This window comes from Lichenostomus cassidix, chromosome 2 (assembly GCF_008360975.1).
Source record: "Lichenostomus cassidix isolate B80296 chromosome 2, HeHo_3.0, whole genome shotgun sequence".
Lineage (NCBI taxonomy): Eukaryota > Metazoa > Chordata > Aves > Passeriformes > Meliphagidae > Lichenostomus > Lichenostomus cassidix.
Genome location: NC_139482.1, coordinates 93,937,117 through 93,964,585, shown reverse-complemented (window position 1 = coordinate 93,964,585; position 27,469 = coordinate 93,937,117). Strand labels below are relative to the sequence as shown.

General features: G+C 39.5%; 1 protein-coding gene across 6 annotated transcripts; it reads left to right on the top strand.

The window, feature by feature from the left end:
* Positions 1-1,508: 1,508 nt before the first annotated feature.
* CNDP1 (carnosine dipeptidase 1) lies at positions 1,509-26,962 on the top strand. Of its 6 annotated transcripts, none has more exons than XM_085052431.1 (14): positions 1,509-2,341; positions 5,052-5,214; positions 6,461-6,560; positions 10,073-10,152; positions 10,966-11,109; positions 12,383-12,545; positions 13,604-13,692; positions 15,668-15,868; positions 17,272-17,356; positions 17,907-18,067; positions 19,419-19,583; positions 20,300-20,441; positions 20,848-20,995; positions 21,856-26,962. In XM_085052431.1, the coding sequence occupies exons 4-14, from the start codon at positions 10,075-10,077 to the stop codon at positions 21,959-21,961; spliced, it is 1,482 nt and encodes a 493-aa protein (XP_084908557.1). In that variant the 5' UTR covers positions 1,509-2,341; positions 5,052-5,214; positions 6,461-6,560; positions 10,073-10,074; the 3' UTR covers positions 21,962-26,962. The 6 variants fall into 6 exon arrangements, with proteins under 6 accessions (XP_084908557.1, XP_084908554.1, XP_084908555.1 ...); XM_085052428.1 differs by having other exon boundaries at positions 1,510-2,341; positions 10,069-10,152; XM_085052429.1 differs by lacking the exon at positions 5,052-5,214 and adding an exon at positions 4,632-4,714 and having other exon boundaries at positions 1,510-2,341; positions 10,034-10,152.
* Positions 26,963-27,469: the final 507 nt, after the last annotated feature.

The following is a 27,469-nucleotide window of genomic DNA, read 5'->3' as shown; positions in this document are numbered from 1 at the left end:
ATTGCCCTGGATATGGATCCATGCTATCACCAGCTCTGCAAGCCAAGGCAGCAAGATGAGGGCTGCCCTAAAGCTCAATCCAGAGTGGTGTGCACAGCCCAGCACATTTTCTCAAATGTAGGTGATGATAACCTTATATTTAGGGGCCTGACGAGAAAACTCTCACTAAAAATAGTTGAAACTAAAGCCAGTGATAGCTTTGCTTCTCTGGAGCACCAAGTCTTGTGACTCAAGCAGGCACCCAGGCAATATGTATGCAAGAAGCCATTCCCTCCCTAGCCTCCCCATTTCCCATCCTGTAGGAAAGGGTACATAGATTGTTGCAGGTGGGGAGAAGATATTTTTCTTCCTGGTCAAGCTGTGTCCCCCTTAAAGACTGACTTCCAGGCATGAGGAGCACGTGGTGGAACTGCTCTTCTAACAGTTGTTTGTGCACTTGATCTTCAATAGCTAATTACTTAAATGCATTTTTAAATATTGTCATGGGACTACCCCAGTTTCTCTATTTTAGTTCACAGTAAAACTTCATTCCCTCTGAAGTGCAATGAGTGAGGGCGTACAAACTTTATGCATCTTCATGAACTATCCCAAAGATTTCAACCAAAATTTCCCAGTTTAAATAAGGATTTAGACACTCAGAGTGTGGGATTAATGGCTTATGTCCAAACCAGTGATTTGCAGAACTGTCATTTTCTTAGAAGTTAGGAGCTTAAAAAAAAAAATTAGTTCTAAATGTTGAGATTTCTATAGTACTGAAAATTAAAAGCCATCATTGCCTTTTAAGCCATGTCAAGGCACATGCTACACTTTTGTTGAAAGGCCTTTGAATAAGTGAGAAACTCTTCTGCTTGAAGACTGTAACAAAGAGAGCAAAAATACTTGCCTGTAGGGAAAGTATTTTTAGTCTAAACCCTTGTGGAACAAGTAGAGAGCTACTTTCCAGGGAAGTTGTAATTAAGTTTCTAGAAACTCAATCAAAGAGCTTGATCCACTAGTTGAGCATCTGCCTCAGTTGTTAGCAGGCTCACTGCCTATGTGCAGGTGTTTAATTAACATGTCCACATATGAACCAGTTTCCTACACAAATGCTCCAGTCTTGTCATTAACTCTCTTTCTGTTTTTGTTGATCTGCTGTTGCATTTTTCACAAAACTGCCCATGGCTGGCACGAGGTGCACAACATGTGAGTGGTGCAGAGCATCAGTTCAGTGGCATTTCCTCTGGGCTGCTGAGGAAGGAGCTTTACCCTCGTTGTAGGCAGTGGCACTTTGACAGAAGGGATGTGCTATGAAATATCTCCCATTCCTCCTTGAGGAGGTCACAGTCACAAAGGCTTTGCAATGGTGACATCTGTTAGCAAGAGGCAATACTATTGTGAGTGTGTATATGTATATTCATATATGTATAAACAGTGTGTTTGTTTATTTTTAAGATATTTAGCCTTAAGAAAGCTCATATTTAAGCTATTTTTTCCCTGCATTTAAGCTTAAAAGAGCTTGTGTTTGTCAAGAGAACTGCTGCTTGTTTTGGCCTTCTCCCAAATACACTTCAATGACAGGAGGACTGCAATGGAAAAATACTCCTAAGCCTTTCTTCAGAGGCTGTGGCTCCAGGGACACCCAGCCGAGATGCAGAAGTCAGCGAAGTGTCAAACTGAGTTAACTTTGTGGTGCTCCAAACATGTGCCTTGAAGGACACCATGCACAGCACCACCTCTGTGACTCTGACTCTGCCAATTCCTGGGCCTCACAGAAGGTTGGGAGAAGGCAGCATGAAGAGCTGCATAAACATTAGTGTCAGCTTTACTCTGTGAGCCCAAAAAGCCAGTCTGTGATGTGCTTGTTTGGAAATGACTGTGAGTTATCAGCTGGACAAAAACATCACCTGCAAGGAGAGCATTAATCACCCCTAGGGAATGCTGATGCTGTTTGGCTGAGAAAAGCTGTCTGAAGGATATCAAGATGGGAACAACCTCTTGCCATCATTTCAGTGTGATTAATATCTGAAAATATTTTTCTTAATCATTAAACCAAATGAATATACAATGTTGCTTCTGGAAAAATAGGACAGTCTCCTGTCTCAGCACTCAGAGCAGTGTACTGGAATTGGCACTGGACAAGAACTGGTTTCTCTTACCACTTAAAGCCTGCATGCTTGGACCTCTGGGTCCAGAGAGCTTGCTGAATGAGTCACCAGGCAGTGAGAGGGCTCCGTGTTATTGCTCCTCCTCCACAGAATACCTCCCAGCTTTGTGGCCCTGCTCCTGGAAGGTGCTGAGCAGCATTGCTCCATACAGAGGACAGTCTGCAGCCACTGATCCTTGTGAAGCATCTCCTGCCTGGGTAAGGGGACCTTTTCTAAATCAAACTCCTTCCACTGACATACCCAGGTGTGATTATTGATGATCAGGTAACAGCTACTAATTCAGGGTCTTGGGGATCTTTTCCTCTCTACCAGCATGATCTCACTCTGCTGTTGACAAGCTCTCGCAGTGCACAACAAGTTAAGCAACTCAGAGTGCTGCTTAACTTGTGTTTTGGCTTCAGTTATGATTATCTTGAAGGATGGTGGCTGGGAAATACTCTTCTAACTGCAGTGTGAAGTGGAAAGGAATGAAGAGGAAGGGCTTGCTGCTGCTGCACAGGGAAGTAGTGATATCTGTAGGGGAGAAAGATTTGGGAAATTATGTGAAAGGGTCTCTCCATTCCACACCAACCCTTCTAGGATGCAATGATAAGTTATATTAAGGGAGTATATTAAAAAATGACAGTAAGCTGCAATAACAACCAGGTACCACTGATTATGACATGACAATACCATTCCTGCTTTTCTGCAACATGCTTTCAAGAAAGGAAAAATAGCTGGCTTGAACTAGAGGTAGCTGCTTATAGAGTGACAGATAGCACTGAAAACCATCATTTCTCAGTGAAATGAAATATTGCTCCTAACTGCATATTTCTTACACATTTGCTCACTCAAACATAAGATTGTAATTATTTAAGCTATCCTTTAAATTAAGGTAACAATATAAGCATGCTAATTCTGCTGAAGTGCCAGTGACAGGAGGGTACCATCACTTTGTAACCAAGTGAGGGTGCTACACTCTGCCCTGAGGCAGTAATAGAGACATGAAGTAGGACACCATCTCTGCCCTGGATTGTTTATATTTCCAAAGCAAAAGAGAAACAAAGCCAGTGATGCTTCCCCCCCTTCATCCTATTGTTTTAGTTCTGCACTTATTTTCCTTTAATCAATCTATTTCCTCCTGCTTAAACACTTACTGTATCCCAAAGAGGATACTCAACCAAACTATTTGAGTTGGTTCTTTCATTTCTTGTAGTTAATAAGCTACCACTGAAGAGTGTTTTTATTAAAGAGATAAACCTGCCTACATTTAAAAATCCTTCTAAACAATGTTGGCAGAGTTTATGATACCCCATAAATGGAATAAGGACCATAACAAAATAAATCACATCTATTGTGGACCTTAAACCTTGTTGCAAGTTATAGGTTATAAAATAAGGGGTAATTAGCAATGAAATACTAAGCTATAAGGTAATAATATGTTGTTTTCTTTCCATGATAGTATAGTTCCTCAGTAGTATTATGTGATAAATAAATAGTTGAATGGATCTACTAGATACAGGAGATCTATTTTTAATCTCACTTGCATTATTGTAATTCAGGAATAACTCCAGTGTAAAACACTTAGAGTTAGAACAAATGAAGGCAGGATTCATGTAAAAATATAATTATTTTAAATAAATGCAAATAAACATTTAATTTCCCCCACTTTTGTATTTCATTTGCAAACAAATTTTTGCACATTAATCAAGTGAAGAACAAGTGCTTAAAAAATGGAAAGGTCTTTGTAAGGTTCTGAGACAGGACCTGGACCTCCCTTGTTACTTATTACCCTATTATGCTTATTACTGAATTTGACCATGTCAATAGAGGTTCTTTCAAAACGGGCAGAGGACCTTAAGGGTAGAAATTCATGTGCAGACACAAGAACCTAAAATTGACTACAAGTGCAGCAGCCTTCACCTATGGGAGAGCTGACAGCAAGGGGATGGTGAGGCTATCCACATCTAAGTACAAGTACTGCACATCCCACAGTTCTTTCCTTATGAATCTGTTTGCCATGAAAAGAGCAAGAGCCAGCAGAGCTGTCTTTCCAGGAAGAATATTTTTATACCTGTGTTTATCTGATTGCAAACCAATGAGCAGAAAATTTTCTTAGGTAAAAAAAGGCAATAATAATTCCTGGGAAAAAGGGTTTGCCTTAACAGAAATGTATTCTTTTCCATTTTTCAAGTCAAAGCAAAATCCACCTCTTTTCTCTCAGTCCTCCAACATACTACTGTAAAGCTGTAACACTTATCAACAATGCTAAAGTGCTTTCTGGTAATGGGATTCCTGCTGGGATGTTGGACTTCCAGGAGGTAAAGGAGATGGGGAAATTTCCCAATACTTGATGTATTATTTGATTTGGCTATCCTGCTTTGATTATTATGGATAGAGGAGCAGAAGTGAGCATCTAAACCAAAACATAATCTTTAACTTAAAACTATCTCTTCATTAACTGCAGAATTTGTCAGTAAACTGAGATAAAATGTCCCTGTTCTTCAGGTGGAAGAGGAGACCTTTCCAGTTTAGGCTCTCATCATCAGCAGCAGCAAAGGCAGCTGCAAAGAGGAGCACCTAGAGATAAGGTCTTTCTTTTTAAATATCATCTGTATTACAGCAAAACAGAACTGATAAACAGGGTCTCACTTTTTTCACTAAAGGGTTGGCTTGAGCATGGGCAGGGCTGGTAATTGCTGCTCTTAAAAACACCCTCAAGGCAACTCATATTGCAAAACTTCAGGAGCTGACTGCTGGAAATTACACTGGGCATTGCTGTTGTCACCTGCCAGCAAGTGCCAGACCTTACCTATGCTTCCCACCAGTATTTTCATTGCTGCTACACAGTCTATTGATTTTGATGATACTTCTTTAAACTCTTCAAATGCAGTCAGGTGCTGTGAGCTGGAATTCATCCCTCTCCAGGTGTCTGGATCTCTGCAGCTCCTGCTCATTACAACAACAGCTCCACGAGGTCAGGGCTGGGCTCGAGAACTGCCATATGCAGGGCTGTCCTCCTCCTCCTCCAAGGGGCTCACCTACTCAGCTGGAGAGGTGACTGGGGCTTGATTGCCTGCTTCCACCAAAGGTATGCCACTTATCAATGAATATTGTTAAAGGAAGTTAAAAAACAACCCCATTATCTCAGTTATCTTCCTTGATGGGGATTGCTTAGAGAGAATGTTCCTTTAATGGAGTCCGCCATTGATCTGGTAAATTAGTTCCTACTGCCATAAACATCTTTATCTCCTCTCATGTCAAATGCACTTTATGTTATTTGCAAACCAGACTAGTCCTGATTTTGTTTTTCTCTGGGTTGGTTGCAACCCAATGTTCAGTTTTCACTGGCATCCTCCTCCCTGCACACCCCCGAAATGCTGCATTGCGGAGAGGGAAGTGCATGAAGCCCACGCTTCAGGAGAGACAAGGAGGCCTTCCAAGCACGTTCAGGAGCTGCTTCTCAAGTGTTTGTAAGTTTAGTTGATATTTTATCAAAGAATCATCCTAGTTAAAGGATCAACTTGGATTTCTTGATAAATCACTGCAGAAGAACACTAAGTTTTCTTTTAACAGTGCTAAATGAGATGGGAGGAAATGAGAGACACAAAATGTTCTTACTCCTAAGGAACGAAGGAAGAGAACGTGCACAACTGACTGTCATGCATTATTTCTAAAAACAGGCATACTACATTTTTCTAAAGAGCAGCAACTGGTCCTTACAATGACATCAAATAAAATACACTTGACATTGAACGCTGAAGTCTTTGTTTGATATTCCCCCTGACTTTATCATCTCTTCAAATAATGTTTCCTCTCCTCGTAACACTGAGATATTTTAGCCTTGCCTGAGATATTTCTACAGCTTTATTAAACCAACTCCCTTTTTGACAGAAGCTTTTCCAGTTGTGATCCAAATGCTCCTGAGCAGCATTGTCTGTGTATTAATAGTGCACTAACATGAGGCTCCACCAGCTACTCCCCTCCCTCCATCTACTACAGCAAAACATAGCTGCTACCTAATTTCTTGTTTGAATTGTTAATATTTTGTGCACTCTGCTACTCGGTATCTCCTCACATTCATTTTCCAAACTTTGCCACTGTTCCTTACTTTGTTTATGATAGAAAGTATTTTTGTGATATTCTATGATCTTTTCTTGAAGTTGGATCTGTTTTGAAAATACCACAAAATAATTCTAAATATGCCTAGGATATTTTGCTTGGTTGGTTGGGTTTTTACCTTCACAGCATTTTAGTTTCCTTGTTTCATTTTCTTAAACAGTTAAATGCTAATGAAATATGACAAAGACATACGTCTCTTGTCTGCATCTTTCCAGGTCGTTTGCATGTAACTGAGATGAAAAGAGAAAAATTCCAGCACCACAGCACACATCCTCTGTAAAAGCAAGGAGCCCTTTTGTGATTCTGGCATAAAAGGTAAGTGCTTATTCAAGTCAACATCAGGTGTCAACTATATATATAAATATACTAATTTTTCAGTGTGAAAATGAATAGAATTCAGCAAAATTGAATATTTTAATAGAAGGAGGGGAAATCATATATGATGGAGACAATTTAAATCCATTGCATGAGCTTGGTTGCTCTAGCAGCCATGTTCTGACCTCTGCTATGATCCTTCTTGTTCAAATGGGTCATAACCAAAAGATCTATTTTGTACATCAGTGGACCTGAGAAGCCTCTCTAATTTTCTACAATAAGGTTAAATGAAGGTGCATTCAGTTGCCTCTGTTGTAAATGTTTTCCGAATTGAGGTTTGGAAATGGCAAGGTAGAAAAATGAGTGAAATATATATGAAAATGAGGCATCCAGCAATTTTAGTGGAAAATGGGAATAATGGCACTGATGTCTCTCTAGACGAGCATCTGATTGAAATCCTGGGATCTCCTGACCATGGCAAAACTAGGTTTCATCCCATCTTCGAATGAATGCTCCCTGTAAAATTCCTGTTCCTATCACTTACTTCTGGGGGTGCAGAGCCTTGCACTTTTCTGAAGCCCCTCACAAATGCACCCATCGTTGTCCCATCCTCTCCTCAGCTCATGTGGGAACCAGCTCCCCTCTGAGAGATGCAGCTCCCAGGTGGAGCACACTGTATCTGTCAAAAGGACCGGTGTGAAGATAAACTTTGCTCTCGCGGGATCCACTGCTGGCTAAAGTGAGACTGAGAAATATCATGCAAGCAAAGCCATTACCTGCTTCCCCAAAAGCACATGGAGACAAAACAAGAAGCAAACAACATAAATGGCCTCTGTGCTCAGCTTTTACCTAATGCTGATCACCTCCCAGTACCCTGAGTCCCTTTTGGACATGACCTGCCGTGCCTTGGCTCAGATGATGTCCTGTATTTACTTAGGCACTGCCCCAGCAAGTGCCAGTGTCGTGTCTGTGCCAGGAAACTCAGTGTCCAGTTCACCAGGGTTTTCAGGGTCCAATTACCACCTCCCCACTCTGGGACCCACGGGTTTCTCTCCTCTGCCCTGTGCAGCCTGGCAAGTCCTCCTGACCATGCCTGTGGTCACACTCCTACTTCCTACTGCCCTCTGTACAATGAGCTTCAGTTGCCAAATATTTGCAGCCACTTGCACAGTCCAAGGCTGGAAGAAATATTCAGACTGGGGATCTTATCTCTAGGGTACTTTTTGCAGAATTCCTGCTCTTAAGTCTTACCTGCAGGAGCTCAATCCAAAGATAACAGTAACCTAAACTATCAAAACCTCATTCTCTAAAATGTCTTTGATGCTGAATCCCAGAAGCTGCTTTGTCTCATCTAAAGTGACCAGATTTTTTCCATGCTTGCTTCAAAAATTCCTGTGATAATCACTTTTGGTTTAGGACAAATTGCTACTGCTTTGGCTGGTAATGAAAATATTTGAAGGGGATTGTTGATTAGATCCACCTCTTTGAGGTAGGGTATACTGTTTTATGGAGAAAACAATGCAAGAAGAAAATGTCATCACTTGACCATCACTTAAGGCTGGGGTTTAGTATTCAAGAAATATTTCTCTATTTAAATAATATGGCTAAATTTAACTTCTCCATCCTAAAAACCACCTCCAAATTTGGATTTTCTTGTCTTGGTTTACAAGTCATCTCCATAGCATGGCTTTGCAGCAACACTCACCTGCAAAATCAGCATTTGGTCTTTTTCAATACCAGAATTTCCAGTGTCAAGAGATTTCAGGAACTGGATATTGGGGACTACATCTACTGTCAGAGGCCTTCTCAAAGTTTCACTTCAGAAAGTGAAGTAAACCTTGTAACCTTGCCTCTAAAGGAAGGTTGGAAAATGCGGCCCATCCTTCATACAGCCAGGATCTCCAGCCAAAAGGAGCAATGTTTCCCTCATCTTGTTCATCCTGCTTGGCTTTTCAATCTTCCTTCTCTGTCAAAGAAACATAATTGAAATTATTAATATTACCATAGCCTATCACCTTAGCAATGCATCAAAGTTAAAGAGTTATGGATGGACCTGCGACTATACCTTTTGTTACCAGGATAGAATATTTTTAGAATAAAAGCATTGGATTTTGACCTTGGAGTCCATCACATCACAGCCTGATACAGCAGCTACTCTGAATTTAGCCCAACCAAGTATTTAGCCATCCAAGGATTACTCTGCTAATATTAATTCAAGACACTATGGTAACAACTTCAAGCAAACAAGAGTGGAAAACTACAGGAATAAGAAAAACACACTTTAAAATCTTATCTTGTGAAAAAAAAAAAAGAGAGGTTTGCAAGTACTAAATGATTTCTGCACTTATCAAATGTTTCACTGTTCTTATTCAACCACAAAAGCTATCTGTTTTCTCTTATCCGTGAAAAATTTGGAATGTGTGTCAGTGAATCCATTTTTCATCCTTCTTCCATCAGTCTGGAAGGAAAATCGTGTCCTGGGGTGCAGCAGGCACAGCATCACCAGACGGGCAAGGGAGGGGATCGTCCCGCTGTGCTTTGCCCTGGAGTTGCCTCACCTCGAGTCCTGTGTGCAATTTGGGGCACAACAGTGTAAGAAAGACATTAAACTATTAGAGAGTGTCTGAAGCAGGATTATGAAGATGGCAAAGGGCCTTGAGGGGAAGCTCAGGTGTGTAAGGAGCGCCTAGGTAAGTTGGTCTGTTCAGCCTGGAGGAAACTGAGGACAGATTTCATTTCAGTTACAACTTCCTCAGGAGGGGAAGAGGAGGGACAGGCACTGATCTCTTCTCTGGGGTGACCAGTGACAGGACCTGAGCAAATGGCCTGAAATTGTGTCGGGGAGGTTTAGGTTGGATATTAGGACAAGTTTTTTCACCCAGAGGGTGGCTGGGCACTGGAACAGCTCCCCAGGGCAGTGATCACAGCACCAAGCCTGACAGAATTCATGGAGTGTTTAAACAAATGCTGTCAGACTCATGGTGTGGATCTTGGAGTTGTGCTGTGCAGAGCCAGGAGCTGGACTCAATGGTCCATGTGGATCCTTTCCATCTCAGGATATTCTGTAATTAATCCTGGAAATGAAGGAAAAGAAAGATGAGTCCCCATCGCCGTTGGTGTTTGCAAGAATTCCCCAGGGTTGTCTTCCCAGAACATACAATTTGATATTTGTGTACTGAAAAACTGATGCAACAAATGTTTCTTTAGAAAATGTTAACCCTAATTTACTTATAAAGCTGAAGTTAAGGCTGTTCACTCTTTGGTCATTTTTAAAAATTTTTGTTTCAGCAATTTGACTATGAGTCAATTGAAGGTTTTATGAGATAAAATGAGCACACTTTCTCCTGGCTTGAAGAGATTAAGTGAGAGTTAAATAAGCTCAGCACTTCATAAATGTCTTCTGCCTTCCAGTGTTGAAAAGAAATGCATATTGTATGGTGCCTGTAACGTTGAATTTTATCCTTAACTTTCAGATAGCATCCTTTTCAGCCCTGTGCTTCTCCTTAAGGCAGTCATGTCCTCCTCATCCTCTTCAGCACTGGAGATGGAGATCTTCCAGTACATTGATGAGCATCAGAGTGATTTCATCAAGGTAGGAACTATATTGCAGTGAAATGATGAGCACTGAGCTGGTGCCCCAGAGGCCTGGGCTCTGCATGTCAGAGGAATGTTTGTGACAAGGGTAATAAGCAGGGCTCCAGGTCTGACATCAGGAGTGCAATATGCACTTCACACAGCAAGGCTGCAAGGGGACAGACTGCTGGGGACCCTGGGGGTGAAAGAGGGACTTGTGTGGACTTCCACAAAAGAGATGGTTGTGGGCATGCTTTGAGTATGTTCAGACAGAGGCTCCACTGAGCCCAAATGCACCTGCATGGGAAGTCCAAGCCAGACAGGATGCTCACTCTCTGTCTTTACTTCAGAACTGATTTTGTAGGTTTGCGCTTTACAAAGAGAGGAGTCTTGGTTTCATGCTGGTTTGTGATTTCATTTTTGTCAGCCCCCTGTGAAAAGGCACAAATGTAAATAGTCAGTATCAGTTACGCTTTGGATCTATGAGCACTTCTGAATCCTCATCAGTTTCACCAAGATAATTGGTACATAATGAAATTTCCATAATGCAAACTAGTCAGCATCTAGTCTACCTCCTCTTCCACAGGATTTTATATCCAGGGTTGACAATGTGAATGCTTAAGTGCAAGCACCCTCCCTGTTTAGCAAATCAGCAGTCTCATCCCTGAGGAGATAACTAAGCAATTCCTCTTGATCCTGAAACCTTAGAGTATCTGTGATATTGCTGTGATGATACAGAAAGGAAAGCATCTTCCAGTGTGAGATTTCTGACACCAAGGGCCAAAGACCACAACTCTCTGAGTCCTCTAACTGCAGTTTTCTTCCTGTGCAGGATCTGAAGGAATGGGTGGCTGTGGAAAGTGATTCTGTTCAACCACACCTGAGGAAAGAAGTAATACAAATGATGGCTTTGGCAGCAGACAGACTTACAGCACTGGGAGCCACTGTTAATGTAGTAAACTTGGGGTCACATCAGGTGCTTCTCTGATTCTTGGACTTAAAACATCACATTTTTCATGTGGTCTACTTATTGCATTCAGTGATATGTACATGCATGTTATGACATAGTGTTATTTTTTGAGAGCTGGATAACTATTTATCAGTAGTCCTGTATCTACGTGATATCTGCTGAAATCAGGTCGGAGAATTGTGTGCATACTGGGAACCACACAGACAATCCAAATGCAAATTGATGTTCTCTGCATAGAAGGGAGTTTGATGCTTTTAACTGGAGGGAAGCAGTTTGCAAAAGCACAAGGACTGAGTTTTTTACTGGGGCTTGTTTTCACATTCTTGTGTGTAATGAAGCATGAGAATTAATGCATCATTTGTCACTGAACTGAGGGAGGTAGTTTTTACAAGGAAAATGTTGTCAGACAGAGTTAGCTACCTAGAGCATCATCTCTGGTTTTCAGAGCTTCTGACAAATGATCCGAGCTATTTTCTTAATGATTGTTGGAAAGCAACAGGGAAGAATTCATCTCTGAGAAACTTTCGTCTCCAATTTACTTACCTTGCAGCAGCTGTGGGCTCTTTTCTGCCCTGGGCTGTTAGATTTCTACTCTAACAGGAATTCAAAAGTTCAATAATAGTGGTTCCTCTTTCCTTTCTCCGAGGCTTCTGGTGAGGATTCTGATTCTTAGCACAAGGACCCTGCAGTACAGCAACACTTTAATATTTCAAGTTGTGTCATTTGATATTTGCAGAGAATGTAATTGGGCTGTGTGGAGCTCTGTTCTGCACAGAGGCACATTATAGGATCAGTTCAGAGCCTTAACCTGTTTTTAAAACAGTCTGACATATCTGCTGCCTCCTGCCAGCATATTTTCTTTGGTTTCTATATTTGAGGTTACAGGCCTCCTGCTCTCTCTCTGTGGTGAAATCAAACCCCAAATTAATTTGTGCAGCTTTTGACTATCTCAGTGCCACAATAGACTCTATAGCACAAGGTTACCTCTGTCTTCTCCAGTGCTGGGAAGTGAGAGCTTAGTAGGGAGGGCATTTATGACAATAAAATGTTAGAACAGTTTTACAAAGTCCAGCAGGACATAAACAGTCGAGGAGAAAGATCTTAGTTTCTCTGAATAGGTTAGAGCTGGTTTCAGTCAGATTTGTGCACTTAATCCAATCAAAGTCAATTGAGTGTAGAACTATTTTCAATACTGAGAATTCCAGATTTTTTGGTAACTTTTTAAGATTTAGAAGGTTTTGTTTTCCTTAGTTGCCTTTTTTTAAACCTTTCCCCACAGTCTCCTGATGGCCAAGTCCTCCCACTGCCTTCTGTCATTCTTGGGGAACTGGGGAAGGATCCACAAAACCCCACTGTATGTTTCTACGGTCATGTGGATGTGCAGCCTGCCAAGAAGGAAGATGGCTGGAACACTGACCCCTACACACTGACTGAAATCGATGGTGTGCATCTATTCATAAGTTTTGTATCATTATTTGAATACACAACTGAGATTCTGAGTGGGAGGAGGGTTCCTGTATATTTAACCACAGCATGAGGACTTCTCCTGTGGAAGTCTTTGGGACATATCCAGCAGCTTTCAGCTTTGATGATTTGCTGTGACTGGTGAGACCCATCAGTCACTGCCTAGTATTTGGTGTGGAAAAACAATGTGAGGCTAAAGATGCTTTATAGATTATTCAATAGGGAATCCCTTTCTGCTTAAAAGTTCTTGTGGCATTTTTGCATCCACCATTATCCACCCTCGGACCTCCTGCTCTTGCTTCATGCAACTTTTGTACTCCCCCCTGCCATGCTGGATCTAAGGAGCATTTGTGGTGGAAGAATGTGAGGTCTTCTTAATGGAATTATCCTTCCAGCAGATAAGTAAGACCTTAGAAATCCTGATTCCCAGGCTATAACCATTTAGTTGCCCTTTCTCATCATCTGGGATCAATTACCAACACCTTACTGGTGTAATTCTCCTGCCTAATTCCAGTGTATATCCAGTGTAGCCAGTGGGGGCTGCTACAGAAGTCTATACACAGGGACAGATTTTGGTTTCATTTACAGTGATGACTGTACATTATGTACAGTTGACAAAGAAATTACATGCTTAAACTTGTAGCTTCATATTTCTGCCATGGAATTTATCTGTAGGGCTTTTGCTGCTTGTCACCTGGTCTGATGATGTGTCCAGAAGCTGCATATTGTGCAAACCCTTCAGGCATATCTGGTATGAATGAACGGGTCCTGAGAACAAAAGGGAAGCTCAAAAATTGGCATGCAGCAGAAACCACAACATGATGTATATAAAACGAAGGAAAGGAAAAAAAAGTGTAGCAGTCCATTGGGAAACACCTGAACAATCATCTCCTTATTTAAAATGAGCCAATGAAATCCTGACACTTTTGACACTTGACACATCACTAAAGCTTCTGTGGCAACTGGAATCTGCCAATTACATTGAAGTGATGAGAGAAAATTCAGAGATTACTTAAAAACTTTCCTGTTTCTTAAGGAAACCTCTATGGGCGTGGAGCAACAGACAATAAGGGACCTGTCCTAGCTTGGATAAATGCAGTGGAAACATTTAGAGCCTTGAAATTAGTAAGTATCAATGAGGACTTCTTTATTATTATTGCTAGTTTTTATTATTTACTATTAACTGTTTATTATATCTCTGGAGGGATGTGTTTACATTCCTGAGTTAGATGATACATCTCTGTCCCAATAGACTGCATACACTTTGAAATATTAGCTTATTTCTAATAACACTTATTTCTAAATAACACTTAGGGCAGTGGTCCCCCTCCAGTAAGAATTAGTCTTTGAGCATGTCTGTTTTGAACAGTCTGTCTGCAATGTAAATACAGTCTTGCTGCCATTGCCCTGCAGAGGAAAACCCACAGGGAAGCATTCAATATATATTATATATGTTACAGAGGTCTGATACCCTGTTCTCTTGAGAGCTTTTAAAATGTAAAATAACAGACATCACAGAATGCTCATGAAGACTCATCTCTGCTGTTACGTTCTGCTGATCTTTGGTTTTGTCTGCCTGCAAGATACCTTCAATTTATGTGTCTGTGTGAAGAGAATAAGTATCTAAAAATGTTCGTACAGAATGGGGTGCTATGTCACCAACAGATTAGATTTACTAAAGCAAAAATTTTGAATGGGTGCATTCACCAAGTACAAACACAATCATTCAGAGTCTGACATATTTCTGAGGTCAGACATTTGCCTAAATTACTACAATGAAAAACAGAGTCATCTTCAAATAATTTAATAATTTTAGAGTAGTTGTATCCCCAAAGTAAAGCTAAACCAACATATATTCTAAGCTTGTAACTTGGTTAACTATCATCCTTTAAGGTGAATTTGCATGACATATTCTGTCAGTGTGCTGCGAAACAGCTTTCTGTCTCTTTTATGACATTATGGCACAAATTCAGAATTAAGTCTTGATTTTTTTAAAGTCCTCTTACAACCTTCTGGAAAACATGTTTTTCTTGCATCTATGGTACTGAATTGACCTCAGTGTCTCTGAAGTGCTAGAAAACACACGCATTTTCTATTTGTCTCAAGAGCAGTTGTTGTTAGTGGATATGGTTATGGGTCTGACTTTCTGCATCTTTCTAGTTTTTCAAATCACTAATAGCTATCTTGACATTTTAGCAAGCAAGCGAAAATAATTTTTTGTCATTTGAAGTCCTTCTCCAGAAAACAGCACAGACCATCAAACAATATTCATGAACAGTGTTTCTATAATTTCTGTGGCCAGTTGATGAACCGTTGGTGAACCCATCCACGACACAAGTTCATTTAATTTTACACATTTGTTCTTGCCTTTAATCGGAGCACTGAATCAAAAGAGAAAACATCTTAAAACCTCTAATGGGAAAATGAATTGTAACAGGAAACGAAGTTGAAATTTATGTCCTCTGTGGGAAGTGTCAGCATTTTCAACTCCCACTATTCCGTAATAAAAGTTCTCCTAATTACTCTTGGAAATGCATCCTTATCAACCAGCAGGCTTGTAAATTCATGAGTGCTAAAAAGACAATTATAGTAGAATCACTGACAACATTTTTATCACCACGTAAGTCTGGTGATAGACAATGCTGGGGAAACCACAGCCAGTGGCTCCCGCATGGGCAGTAACAGTGGAAAGACAAGAGGCAGGAAATTTTCTGTGAAGATGCAATTGCTATTACACCGTTAGGATTTCCAAAGCAATTAAAATATTGAATAGCACTGAGACGCAGCCCATTTAATGAGACATTCCAGCAAGTTTTCTGAAAACACAAAGAAAAAGAGATATCACTTATTCTCTTTGAAAATGAAAAGTAGATAAAAACATGAGGAAAAGAAAAAGCTTTTCTGGGAACCTATAAGTGTCCATCACTGGCTTTTCTACGGAAGCAAGCTACATATCCTATATACTTATGCTACATCTTTCTTGTCCTAACACAATTTGTTCAGCAAGCCAGTCTGCTCTTAATTTTAAAGCTGCTTTTTTCTTTTTCAAATTTTTTTAAAATGCTTGTTTCTTACCTAGACTTTTGTAATTTTCCTATAGGCTATGCCAGTGAACTTTAAGTTTGTAATTGAAGGAATGGAAGAAGCAGGATCCTTGGGGCTAGAAAAGTTACTTGAAGAAGAAAACCAGAGCTTCTTCGCTGATGTTGATTATATTGTAATTTCAGACAACCTGTGGCTCAGCAACAAGAAGCCTGCCCTTACCTATGGCAGTAGGGGAAATGCCTGCTTCTTTGTGGAGGTAAAGGACAAAGTTCATTCGAACTAAGCCTCTGGCAGAGAGCAATGATGTAATTACATCTGCATGCAGAGAAATACTGAAGGAAAGCTTAATATTTATAAGTACAGAGCTTCCACATCCCTTTTGGCTTCTGCAGATATCCCTCCACATTTCAGTTCAATAAGCCTTATTTACTTCCATTAGCTTCTCTTCAATCATTTCCCCACTTACTTATCTTCCCTTGATCCCTTTCCTATCTCATTACTCTCCTGCCACTCTCCCAGCCTCTTCTCATCCTCCCCTCTGCACATCAACTCTGTTCTCTTGCAGCACCACCCCTACACCTGCCTCTCCACAACCATCTCTTCTGCTGCTCTGCCCTTTTGCAGCAGATACTACTTGGTACAATGAATCAGCCCAAAGGGACTCAGTTTAGTTGGATCTCTGGGTTTAAAAGCCACACAAAAATTTTGTAACCATTGGCAGGAGCAAATACAAGTTCGCTGTAGCCAACACGCTATATTAAGCAGTCAGTGTGAGCTACTGTGAAATGAAGAGCACAAATTTCTCATCTGGAAATGCTTCCTGATGAAGCATAAAAGGAATTCAGAGGGAAGATTAAAGAACTTGAGAACTAAAGAAAAATCTGCATTAACCTTTATGTCTGAAAAAGAATGAATTTTTTTGAACCGAAAGAGCCTTGGCAGCCTTGATTCAATCCTTCTCAGTCTTGGTTAAGAAAAATGATGCTATTAAAACATCAAAAATGATCTCTCCCTGCTAGTAGACAGTTAGCTGTAATGAGGTTTTGGGAAGAATAAACAAGTTCATTGCAGGATAATATTTTATGATAAACCCAAGTATGAAAATGTGTCTGGAAGAAGAATCCATTTAATAACTCAAATGCCTCTATTGTAAAGCCTTCTTATTCAAGAGACCTATAAATTTTTATTTGTTGCAATCTGGAATTAAGGTTGTACATATATTCTCAAAATAAAACAAGTATGATTCATTATTACCTTTTTTTAGGAGATCTTGCATTAAATAAAAAGGGCAGACAACTTGAAGAATTTATTCTCCAATGTTAGAAACAGTAATATGCAAATATTTAATGTATGATGCCTTTAATCTTACTGAAGCAAAAGAGGGAGTGGAGGGAGACCCTCGCTCTCAAATGTGTAAGTTCTACAGACAGCTGAATTTCTCTCTCTGGTGGTTGGCAACAGAGTTCCATTTACTCTTTGCCAAAGCAGATTGCTCCTGACATAATGTTTTCAGTTTAATAATTAGAAACAGATAATAATTTTCTATTCTTTTGTAGTCTTGTTTAAAAAAGCTTTGAACCACCAGTCACTGTGGGAAACAAACACTCACAGAAGAGTAAGGTAGCAAGTGTTCACATGTAACCAGTGGTTTTGGTGCAGGTTGAATGTGGCAGCAAGGACCTTCACTCTGGAACTTTTGGAGGCATCATTCACGAGCCGCTGCTGGACCTGATAGCACTGCTGGGTAATAGCACACATCCTTGCTGGGGAGCAGCTGGGGAGCCATGCCCAGTGATCAGCCTAGTGAAGGGCAGGGTCGTGCTTAATTGTTGCAAAGCAACTCTATTTTAAGCAAGATCCCCAGGTTTCCAAACCTCACACAGCTGTGGTGGCAGCAGCTGAGGAAGGGAATGTCCCCAGGAAGGCCAGGACTTCAGACATGTTAAGCTGATGTAGTCATGTGTCAATTAAGACCATTTAAGGATTACAGGCAGCTTTAATACATACACACGTAGCAAAACCTGACTTTTTAATGTTGATTTGTATCTCAGTAGGATGATGTTTTCATGTCAGAAGCTGAGCTGACACATCACACAGTACACACAAACAGCAGCTCAGCGGTTTTCTTAAAAAATATGCAAATACATCAAGTTAGGTGTTGCAACTTGACAGATGCAAACAGTTGTTAGGCTTACTAATTTGGTAAAGAGCTAGGTAGAAGGGAAAAGATGTTATGATTGCCAAGGGGAATAAATAGGCTCCATTTGTACTGATATCTGTATCTTATTTTGTAGACAGCCTTGTGGATTCCACAGGTCATATTCAGATCCCTGGAATCTACGACAGTGTCGCTGCCCTGACAGAGGAGGAAAGGAAATTATATGAATCGATTGAATTTGATCCAGAGGAACATAGAAATAACTGTGGTGTGAAAAAATTCCTGTATGGCACCAAGGTAACATAAAATCTGCATAAAGAATTTAAATCACCTATTTGTAGCATTTATGTATAAAACCAAATGAAAGATATTTTCAGTCAACGGTGAGCTCAAAATAAAATAAAGGAGCACTGAGAAGTAAAAGGTAAATAAAATTAGTCTGCTGAAAATCTGAGGCACTGTATCTGGGGAAAGTGATCTGAAATATGAACCATCAATGAAAAGGAATAATGCAAAACTAACAGTATAGCTCTCCCTTCCTTGCCTACCCCTTCTCTCCCCCCAAGCCTAATCAGCCCAGTAAAATATGCATTAAAATTCCTGCATTTAGGTTGCATAGTGGGAACGAAGTTGTATTCAGCTCTGAAAAATGGGAGGCAGCTTTCAGCAGATATATTTTGGGTGGTTTTTATTTGTTTAATACAGATTTTGATGTCTGCTGAGCCTGCCATAAAAAGCATCCAAAGCTACAACCCTCTCCTTACCAGCAATTAAAAATTATATCCTAAATAAAAAAACAGCGGGTAAGGACTGGCTTGGAAAGATCTCTCTGCACAAGAGTGGCAGCTGGGAGAAAGGAGCTGATTAATTTTTTTATCACTAACATAATTATACTGGTGTAAGTTCTACTAACGTACATGCTTTCATTTCCATGAAAAATATTTCAAATTTGGTAAAGCTAGACTGTAAGAGTCAGTAATACAAAAGTATAATGTAACTACACTCTCTGAGTTTTCATGCTTTACCTATATGAGGATGAATTGATGTAAATTTTATGTGTAGATAAAGGTCTAGTCTCATAAAACTGAAGGAAAGCAGCAGCACCCTGATATTCTGCATGAAGACCAGATTATAATTTATATATTTCTCCGATTTTCCTTAGAATAATAATAATTTTATTTCCCCTCTACATCTTTTTCAGACAAACTTGGTTACTGAAAATTATCATCTCACCTATTCTATTATTTAGTGTTCATTAGTAGAATTTCTTCACTGGTATCATCTGGGAAGGGTCTGGCTCAATGGTTTTTACAGTGACAAGTTCTGGGATAAATAGGCAGTCAGATCAGAAGTTGTTCTGATCCTACTTTGCACTAGGAAAATTTACTTCCAAGATATTTTAAAACAATGCTCTACTTTTCTTATTTTTCAGGAAAAACTGTTACCATCCAAATCTTTCTATGACTGCAACTAGTAGTATTTTTAAAAAATGAAAATACATGTGCATGGGTTTAAATTAAAAATCAAACATCTTTAAAAAACAGAGGTTTCCAAATACAAATTTTAGGATGGAAAAAGCTTGTTCATATCAATTGTGAATGGCTCCAGTGTCATCCCTGCTATTTTCAATTTTTTTTTTTTTTTTAAGGAAGAAATACTTCTACACCTGTGGCGTTACCCCTCTCTCTCTATTCATGGGATTGAAGGAGCTTTCCATGAACCAGGAATTAAAACAGTCATTCCAGCAAAAGTAATTGGCAAATTCTCAATCCGTCAGGTCCCCCACATGGACCTTTCGGTTGTGAAACAACAGGTAAGAGACAAACCTTTTCTTTGGTCTCTGTTGTGTAAACAAAGCCCGTCTTAGCACATCACAAGTTTAGACTTGTAGTAAACTGTCCTAGGTTGCAATATAGATGTAGTTAAGTATTCTATTACCACCAGCTGTGGGCCGTTAGCTGCTATCACCTGCTAATGGCCCACTCCGGATGACAGGCAATGGGCCATCCATTAGCTGTTACCAGCTGCTAATGACCCACCCCGCATGACAGGCAATGGGCCATCAGGGACCCACCGTGTGACTCATGGACTTATCTCATCCCATTGTGGGATGCTCTGCCCAGGAGGGAGGAACCAGGTGTTCCCACCTGGATATAACCTGGCCTTGGAACTGCCTGAGTTAGCCCTGTCTACTGGGTTCCCAGAGGACCAGAGCTACTACTGGATCTTCAGCTGGAGACTAGACCTTCACAGGATCACCGCTTCAACTGGACTACTTCAGTTGGACTGCTACTACCACCCTAACAGGGTGTTAGGTTGTATCTGACTTTGTCAGTGCTTTTCCTTGTATTATTTCACTTATTTTTAATTTCAATCTTGACTTGTGATCTCCCACTGGTTTGTTTTCAAACCAACACATAAACTAAGTGTTTCTAGCACTTATTTGTTTCCAAGAGAAGTGGGAATGTGGGTATAAGCTTGAGTTGCAAGAAGGTAAAAGCTTCTGACTGTAAAGTGTTTTCCCTGCAGGTGGTGGAACACTTGGAGGGTGTCTTTTCCAAGAGGAACAGTCCAAACAAACTTAAAGTGTCTATGCCTTTGGGTGCAGAGCCCTGGCTTGCTGATTTTAATGATCTACTATACAAAGCAGCAAGAAGGGCAATAAAAACAGGTGTGTTCCTTCATTTTTTTTTCAGTTCTTAATGTGTTTGCAAGTGTGCAGGGGCATTGTGCTCATCGATAGGGCAAAAGGGATTTCCCAGTTCAGTGCTGCAGCCACTTATCCCTATAAGTGTCATTGATTTTGATAGAACAACTCATCAACATCTTCCATACCTTAATAAACTGGGAGATGTTGAACAGGAGTAGCCAAAAAAGACCTCATTTACTTATTTTTGCGTTGATAAGAAACTAGAGGTTTGTAGAGCACAGCTGATTTGTGAAATCAGTTGCCTACACACTCAAAACCATTTCTACTCAGAAGCTCTTAGTATCAACTCTTTGCTTAAATACATGGTAGCAGAAAAAAGGACCTTGGTTTCACCAAATTATTCATTTATTCTTCCCATGTATTTCAGTTTTTGGAGAAGATCCAGATTTTATTCGTGATGGTTCCACAATTCCTGTTGCCAGAATGTTTCAGACTATAACACAGAAAAGTGTGATGATGCTTCCAATTGGAGCAGCCGATGATGGAGAGCATTCCCAGAATGAGAAAATAAGCAGGTGCCTTTTATTTGTCTGTTTCTTCTATGAGAGAAGTGGGGAGAACTGCAGTACCTTGGTACTCATGGATGAGCGTGGCCAGATGGGAAACTTTGCTATGCATTGGATAGTCCAAAACTACCATCTCCAGCAAACTTGTCGCTGTGCTAAGCAGAAAGCAAAATTCCTAACCTATCACATTCCATTATACACTTCTCATGGGATGTCTACTCAGTTTTTAAATTCATCACATTGGCAATTTTCATTTCACTAGCAATGAAATTTGCCTCTGGTCCTAAAGATGATGGTGCAGACAGGCATTCTTCCATCACAGCATCTATTTTGAAGTATGCCAGTTATAGACACTCATGGTTATGTAAAGATTTTGATGGTTTTCAGTATAAATAGCTATAAAGATGTGTTTATATTTCAGGGACCAAAACTAATGTAATTATATAAAAATCAGGTTATCACAAGGCCACTTTTGTTCATTGTTGGAGGCATTATGGTAAGACATTATTCAGCATGTTGTCTGAACACTTGTGCAATTCTTGAGTCAACTCATGCTGAACTCTGGAAACTGGAGAACCCTTACAATAACTCACAAATTACTTTTTGTTTCCCCTTATTATAACCTTAACATTTCTGGCTACAGACAACAGCAATTTGGGGATGTAAACTGGAAAATGTTTTCTGAAGTAAATCCAGAGGAGTACCAAATTGAAGGATGTCCAGCATTTCTGTGCACTGGGTACCTTTTGGGGGCTATCAATCTTGCCAATTCCTCTGAAGACTCAGAAAACTTCACTGAACTATGTCTCTAATTGTGAGAGCAGGACAGTCTGACAGGGGCTTCATTGTCTTTCCTTCCTTCTTCACAGACATAACTACATTGAAGGAACCAAATTGTTTGCTGCTTTTTTCCTGGAGATATCAAAGCTACATCGGAACTTACAGGAAACTTCCCAAACAGAGACTATCAACTGACAGACCATACCAAGAAAATCAGTAAAGCATTTTCTTAAACTTTTAAACTTATCTAAAACATATAAATCACATACTCAGTGGCTGTGAATTGGTGGGTAGAAAAGATAAGTGCCATGCTATGTTTTGACATACTATTAAATGGCGTGCATTTGTGATATGGTCAATCAAGTGATCTTATCCCTAATGCTATAAAATAGAGTTAGGGATAATTAATTCATGGAACATGTTACATTTTAATTTTAAACTTCAGGACAAAGGGAATTTTTACATCCATTTTACCAAAATGACTTTATTTCTATTTTGTAGTATCACTCTTTATGCTGCCTAATTCATATTCTAGTTTCTGAGCATGAGCAATACACAAAACCATAGTTTCCTCCTAACTATATACAAAATTTCACCTATGTAATTATTTGAAGAAAGATCCACTATCTTAATCTCTTCCCTGTCCTTCACAGAAGGTTTTAAATAGGAAATGCAATGAAATTATCTTGTTGACTTTGATGTGAAGACTTGCCTATTAATATCTATTTATGGGTATAATCACTAAGGTCAGTAGAACTGTAACAGTAAATAAATATTTCCAGGTCTGGATTCTGCCTTCTCTCTAATCCAAATCTCCTCTTACTGTGCTGTGAGCAGTTTTAAGAATCACTAAATAATGTTTTCTTCATGTGACTTTCCATACAATAGAAAAAAGTTTTGTGAACATCTGTCTTAGCCAAAGTCTGTCATCAGGAGGGTGTTTTTTCCACCCAATTAGCAACTGGTTGTTGTTAATTACTTTTAAAGCATCAGTTTACATTAATAACTAAGTCAAAGGCAAATGATATATTTTGAAATGAAAAAATTAGTTGAGAGCTCTCTTTGCTGTTTAGGCAAAACATCCAGCACAAAGCTCACAATTTAAATCTAGATTATTTTTACTTTGAAATGTGATTTTTACTCCAATATAATTAATTCACACACAACCAAACCAACTTAACCAGTAGTATTATCCCTACTGTTAAAACAAATTACTTCAATTAAATAACCGAAAGTACTTAGGATCTTTCTTTTCTCTCCTGCTACTTCTCATCAAAATTCTGCAAGAACAAAGATGTGGATGTGGAGTCTGTAGAAGGGTATATTGTACTGCAGATAACTTGTATGAACGCATGATATGCGAAGTTATCAGGATAAAAGCCTTGGCTGAATTAAAAAACACAAACGAGCTTCTGATTTTTCAATACCTCCTGCGAAATTCCTGGGAGTTGTGTGTAAAAGTTGCTGGCCTTTTAAGACATCTATGAACAATAACAACCTGGGGTACTTGGGTCTCACATCACATTCTCAACAAACACCCATTTTCAGCCCTACCTGGGGCTGTGAGGCTCACTGTTCAGGTGTAAGAGCTGAGTAAGGATGCTGGCTCTGGATATTGGCAGCGTTCAAGGGGAAAAGGAGGACTCAGCTCAGTCTATTACTTGTTCTGGCACTGCTGATGCAGAACTGCAGTGTAACTATTGGTGCCCATGTCAAGAGAGAGGACTCCAAGACAAGGACCAAAAGCCTCAAAGACCAGAAGACTCTGGTTTGCACATCATCAACTTGCAGAATAATTCTCTACAAACTCTCAGTTCCCTTCACCTGTTGAAAGCATTTAGGAAGCAGCATGGTAATGAATGTTGCAGGGGAGAGAATTCCAGTGTCTGCACAGGACTCAGGGTAGATTGGTCCATGATTAAAAGCTATCAAACCATAGAGGTACATGAGGGAATTTTGCTCAAGTATTTGAAAACGTATTATTGACATAATACATTGCAATCTCTAGGTTTGCAGTGGTTTTACAAATTACAGGATCACACAGAATCACAGAATGCGCCAAGTTAGAAGTGACCTACACCACAAGGATTATTGAGTCCACCTTTGAGCACTGTACAGGACCATCCTCAAATTATATTAAAATATTATTGAAAGAAACCTCTGCTCCTAAGTATAACCCTTTTTGCAGAATAGTAGAAAGGTTGGTAAAATGGAGATGGCAGATTTCCTCATGAAAGAGGAATGGAGAGTAAGTTTTAGGAATATGACTGCTCTGGAATATCTCTATAATATGTTATGTCTATATGTTCTACAACATTACAAAGTGCAATGGAAGATTGGCTTATGTAGTTTTTACTGTTGCTCTTTGGAATGCCAAACAAAATAGAGTCAACAGACAGCATCCGTTTATAAGCACAGACACTATCAGAGCAGTGCACTGAAATAAGATTCTGCTCTGAAATAGCCACTTACTGTCAAGTTACAACCATGTGAGTGAAACAGTGGGACCACTGAATTATGCAAACCATCTCCATGCCTCCTTCACTCCCAGAGGAGAGAAAGAGCAGAAAAGCTCAATTTCAGATTCTCCTGTCCATGAAAGAAAGCACTGGGGAAGCCACTCCTGCCCACAGGGGTATTGAGAGCTACTCTTTCTTTTCTACATCAAGAAACAGTATCCCCCCCATCTTTTCTCTTTTTATTTCTTTTTTTTTTTTAATACTGTGCAGCATCTCATCAGCCTTTTGAAAAAAAGAAATGGTGTATGTTTTTCTAAGGTCTGTAGTGTTAAGCAACATTTTCTAGAATGTTACTTCTTGGTTGCATTAACAGCTATATGTTGCCACAGCAAGTTAATTCTACAATGCTAGTGTTAGAAATAGGATTAAAGTTTGCTTCTATTTGTTAGCCTTATTCTAGATGTGCCATATCCTATGTCAGAGTATATTAGATAGCCACAAATCCTGACCAACTAACTACAGAAACCATATGTACAATTTACGTGTCTACATATACATGTATTTAGCTGCATAGATACAAACAGTTGCAAGAACTAATTCAGTCATTGCTTTTAAAAAAAGAAAGTTGTCTTTTTTCTTGGAGGCTGTACATCCATGTTATAGGGAATCAAACACTCAAGAATGGGATCATACTTTTCTACTGATTATTAATGTGAAAGAATAAGTTAAAACATTTTAATTTCTATTTAAAATCAGTGTGTTTAAGTGTGAAAGTCACTTTTTTATATTAGATAGTTTTCAATCTTTAAGTAATGTTTCAAAAGAGAAGACTGAAAAATGTGTCAGCTAAAATCATGTAGAGTGAGATGCTGACAATAGGAGCTGAAGGTATAGAGAAGTGAGCAGCATCCTGAGCCCGAGAACTAATCAGGTCATCATCTGCTTAGCCTGTGAAAGTGGAAATTAGCCTTTCTCACATAGTTATGATTTTGTTTTTCGCTAACAGTACTCCCAAGAAGTTTGACTTTGACTCCTGCTAGTTATTCCTTCCACGATACAGCATCTGGCTTGTTTCACAAAATGTTATAAAATGCCTTGCTAGTTAAGGATGTTCATAGTCCATGTTTGGACAGGGAAGATTGTGCAACTGTGCCTTTACCTGTGACACAGAGGCCCATGCCACGGTGGCTGGTGCCAGTGAGGACCACGAGAACCCTTGTTTCTGCTGGAACTTTCCAGCTGCGAGTAACATGTAAAGTTAAATACTCATTGCTCCAAGGTGAAGCTTATGTTCAAGTTTATACCTTGTATCATAGAATATCTAGAATTGGATGGGACCCATAAGGATCATCAAGTCCAACTCCATGTATGTCTGTATTTGAAGCTGCAGACACAGTATGCCCCTCAGGAGTTGTGTCATTAAATATTTTAAACATATATATGAATGGAAAAATAGGGACAGTTCCTTGTTAACAGAGTGCATATTTTCCACTTTGCTCTCCCGCCAAATATTTCAGTGATTCAGTTCTCACATGGAATGAGTTCTTTGGATGGAGAACAATGGAGACAGTTCCTAGTTACTTTATCTGCTCTCACAGTTTTAAAAATTGCAAATACTATCAGAAAATGTGCTTGTATTTTATGTAATTTCACTCAGGTTATTTGAGTGAAATGTGCCACATTCACTGACCCCTCAAGGCAGGAACAACAATGGTGTCTTTTTTGCAGACTTAAATAGATGACTGAAAGTGCAAATACACTTCCACAGGTGTGGAATTTGGATTCCTTTTGCTAAGAAACTTTTTACCCTAGGGAGAGGAAAAGACCCTAACAAAACCTTGCTTAATCTCCAAAGTCCACACTACATAAGGTGCATCCCGACAGCAAAGAAAAATGGTCAAATTCCTTACTTGACAAACATTTGAGAACTTCATTGTGTAACCAGGAAATTCTTCCCTTGGAGCTAACAGTATAAACACATTCTTATTTCAGTGGATACAGTTTTAACAGGACTAGGATATGTGTGCCATGCCAGGTGGATAATATGTTGACTTAGAGAAGATAAAAAATAATAATTAAATCTCTATTTCATACAGCATGACTTTTTTTGCATGCTCTTTTCTGATCTGATACCATATTAAATCTTAATGTATTGATGCATAATGTACTAGACTAGATGTTTGTATTTGAGATATATGTCTATTTGAGAAACTTGCTTTGTGAGTTTGCAAGAGATTAATTATACAGTGGCAGAGCTGTAAATTCTGGCAAGCTGGACATCTTCACACATAACAGACAATACAGGGTAATAAATGACTCTCATTTTACTGCAATGAAGTATTATTAAAATTAAATGAATTTTTATTAAAAACCCACAGTACAAGAAAACCAAATCCTTGGAGGTTTGGCAGTGTCAGACTCCAGACAGACTTATACATATTCGTAGTTAAATGAAACCAGCTGTTGCGGGCGTATGCGTGGATAATGCTGATGTTGCTACCTGTCTCAAAACGCTTTTGATGATCTCTCACTGTGAAATAACATGAAGTGCCAGCCAATTGCATGTTCCCCATACTTTAGATACAGTTACAATTTTCTTTAATTTTTTTATATCTGTAAGAATGATCCAAATGTCATGCTAACGTTTTTATTTGTGAAATTGAAGGGGATTTTTTTTGTTGTTCTGAGCTTAAAATTGAAATTAAAATATCTGTAATAAAAACTGGAAAATATTCAACTTGACAGGCTCCTGACACATACCCTTCTGGTGTGAAGAAACAAGTAGTGGCAGAGCTCTCATATGAATTTCATGTAAGTTTGCATCACTCCTTTTTAACATGTAGAAATTCAAGAGTTAGTACTGCTTTACTCCTGTGCATTACTGCCTTCCTGACAAGACGTCTAATTCCATAGGCAGTTAACATCCTCAGTTTGGCAGCAACCCTGACATTCCAGTGACTACTTCAAAAGATAAAGCATTTCATCACAGTGGAAGGACCAGTAAGATCCTGGAAGTACATCCTTACCAAAGTTGGCTTTTTTGGGGGCTTCTGGACAACAAAATTTATATGGTCCACTTTTTATTGAAAAACAGTGGAATGAAAGTTTAACAAACTAACAAGCAAACAAACAAAACCATGACGAAGCTAGCTGTGCTAGCTTCACTTGTGGTGAAGAAGCTAGCAATGGCAGTTTGTGGTGCCTTTGCTAAGTCTCCCTTTCAAAGTGCACACGAAAGTGTATG

What these genes read in the sequence shown, in the direction of transcription:
- CNDP1 (XM_085052431.1), top strand. Translation starts at nt 10,075, where the DNA reads ATGTCCTCCTCATCCTCTTCAGCACTGGAGATGGAGATCTTCCAGTAC. An exon ending in TAAACTTGGGGTCACATCAG is followed by an intron (nt 11,110 to 12,382) that starts GTGCTTCTCTGA and finishes CTTTCCCCACAG; the next exon opens with TCTCCTGATGGCCAAGTCCT. An exon ending in CAGAATGAGAAAATAAGCAG is followed by an intron (nt 20,996 to 21,855) that starts GTGCCTTTTATT and finishes CCTTCTTCACAG; the next exon opens with ACATAACTACATTGAAGGAA.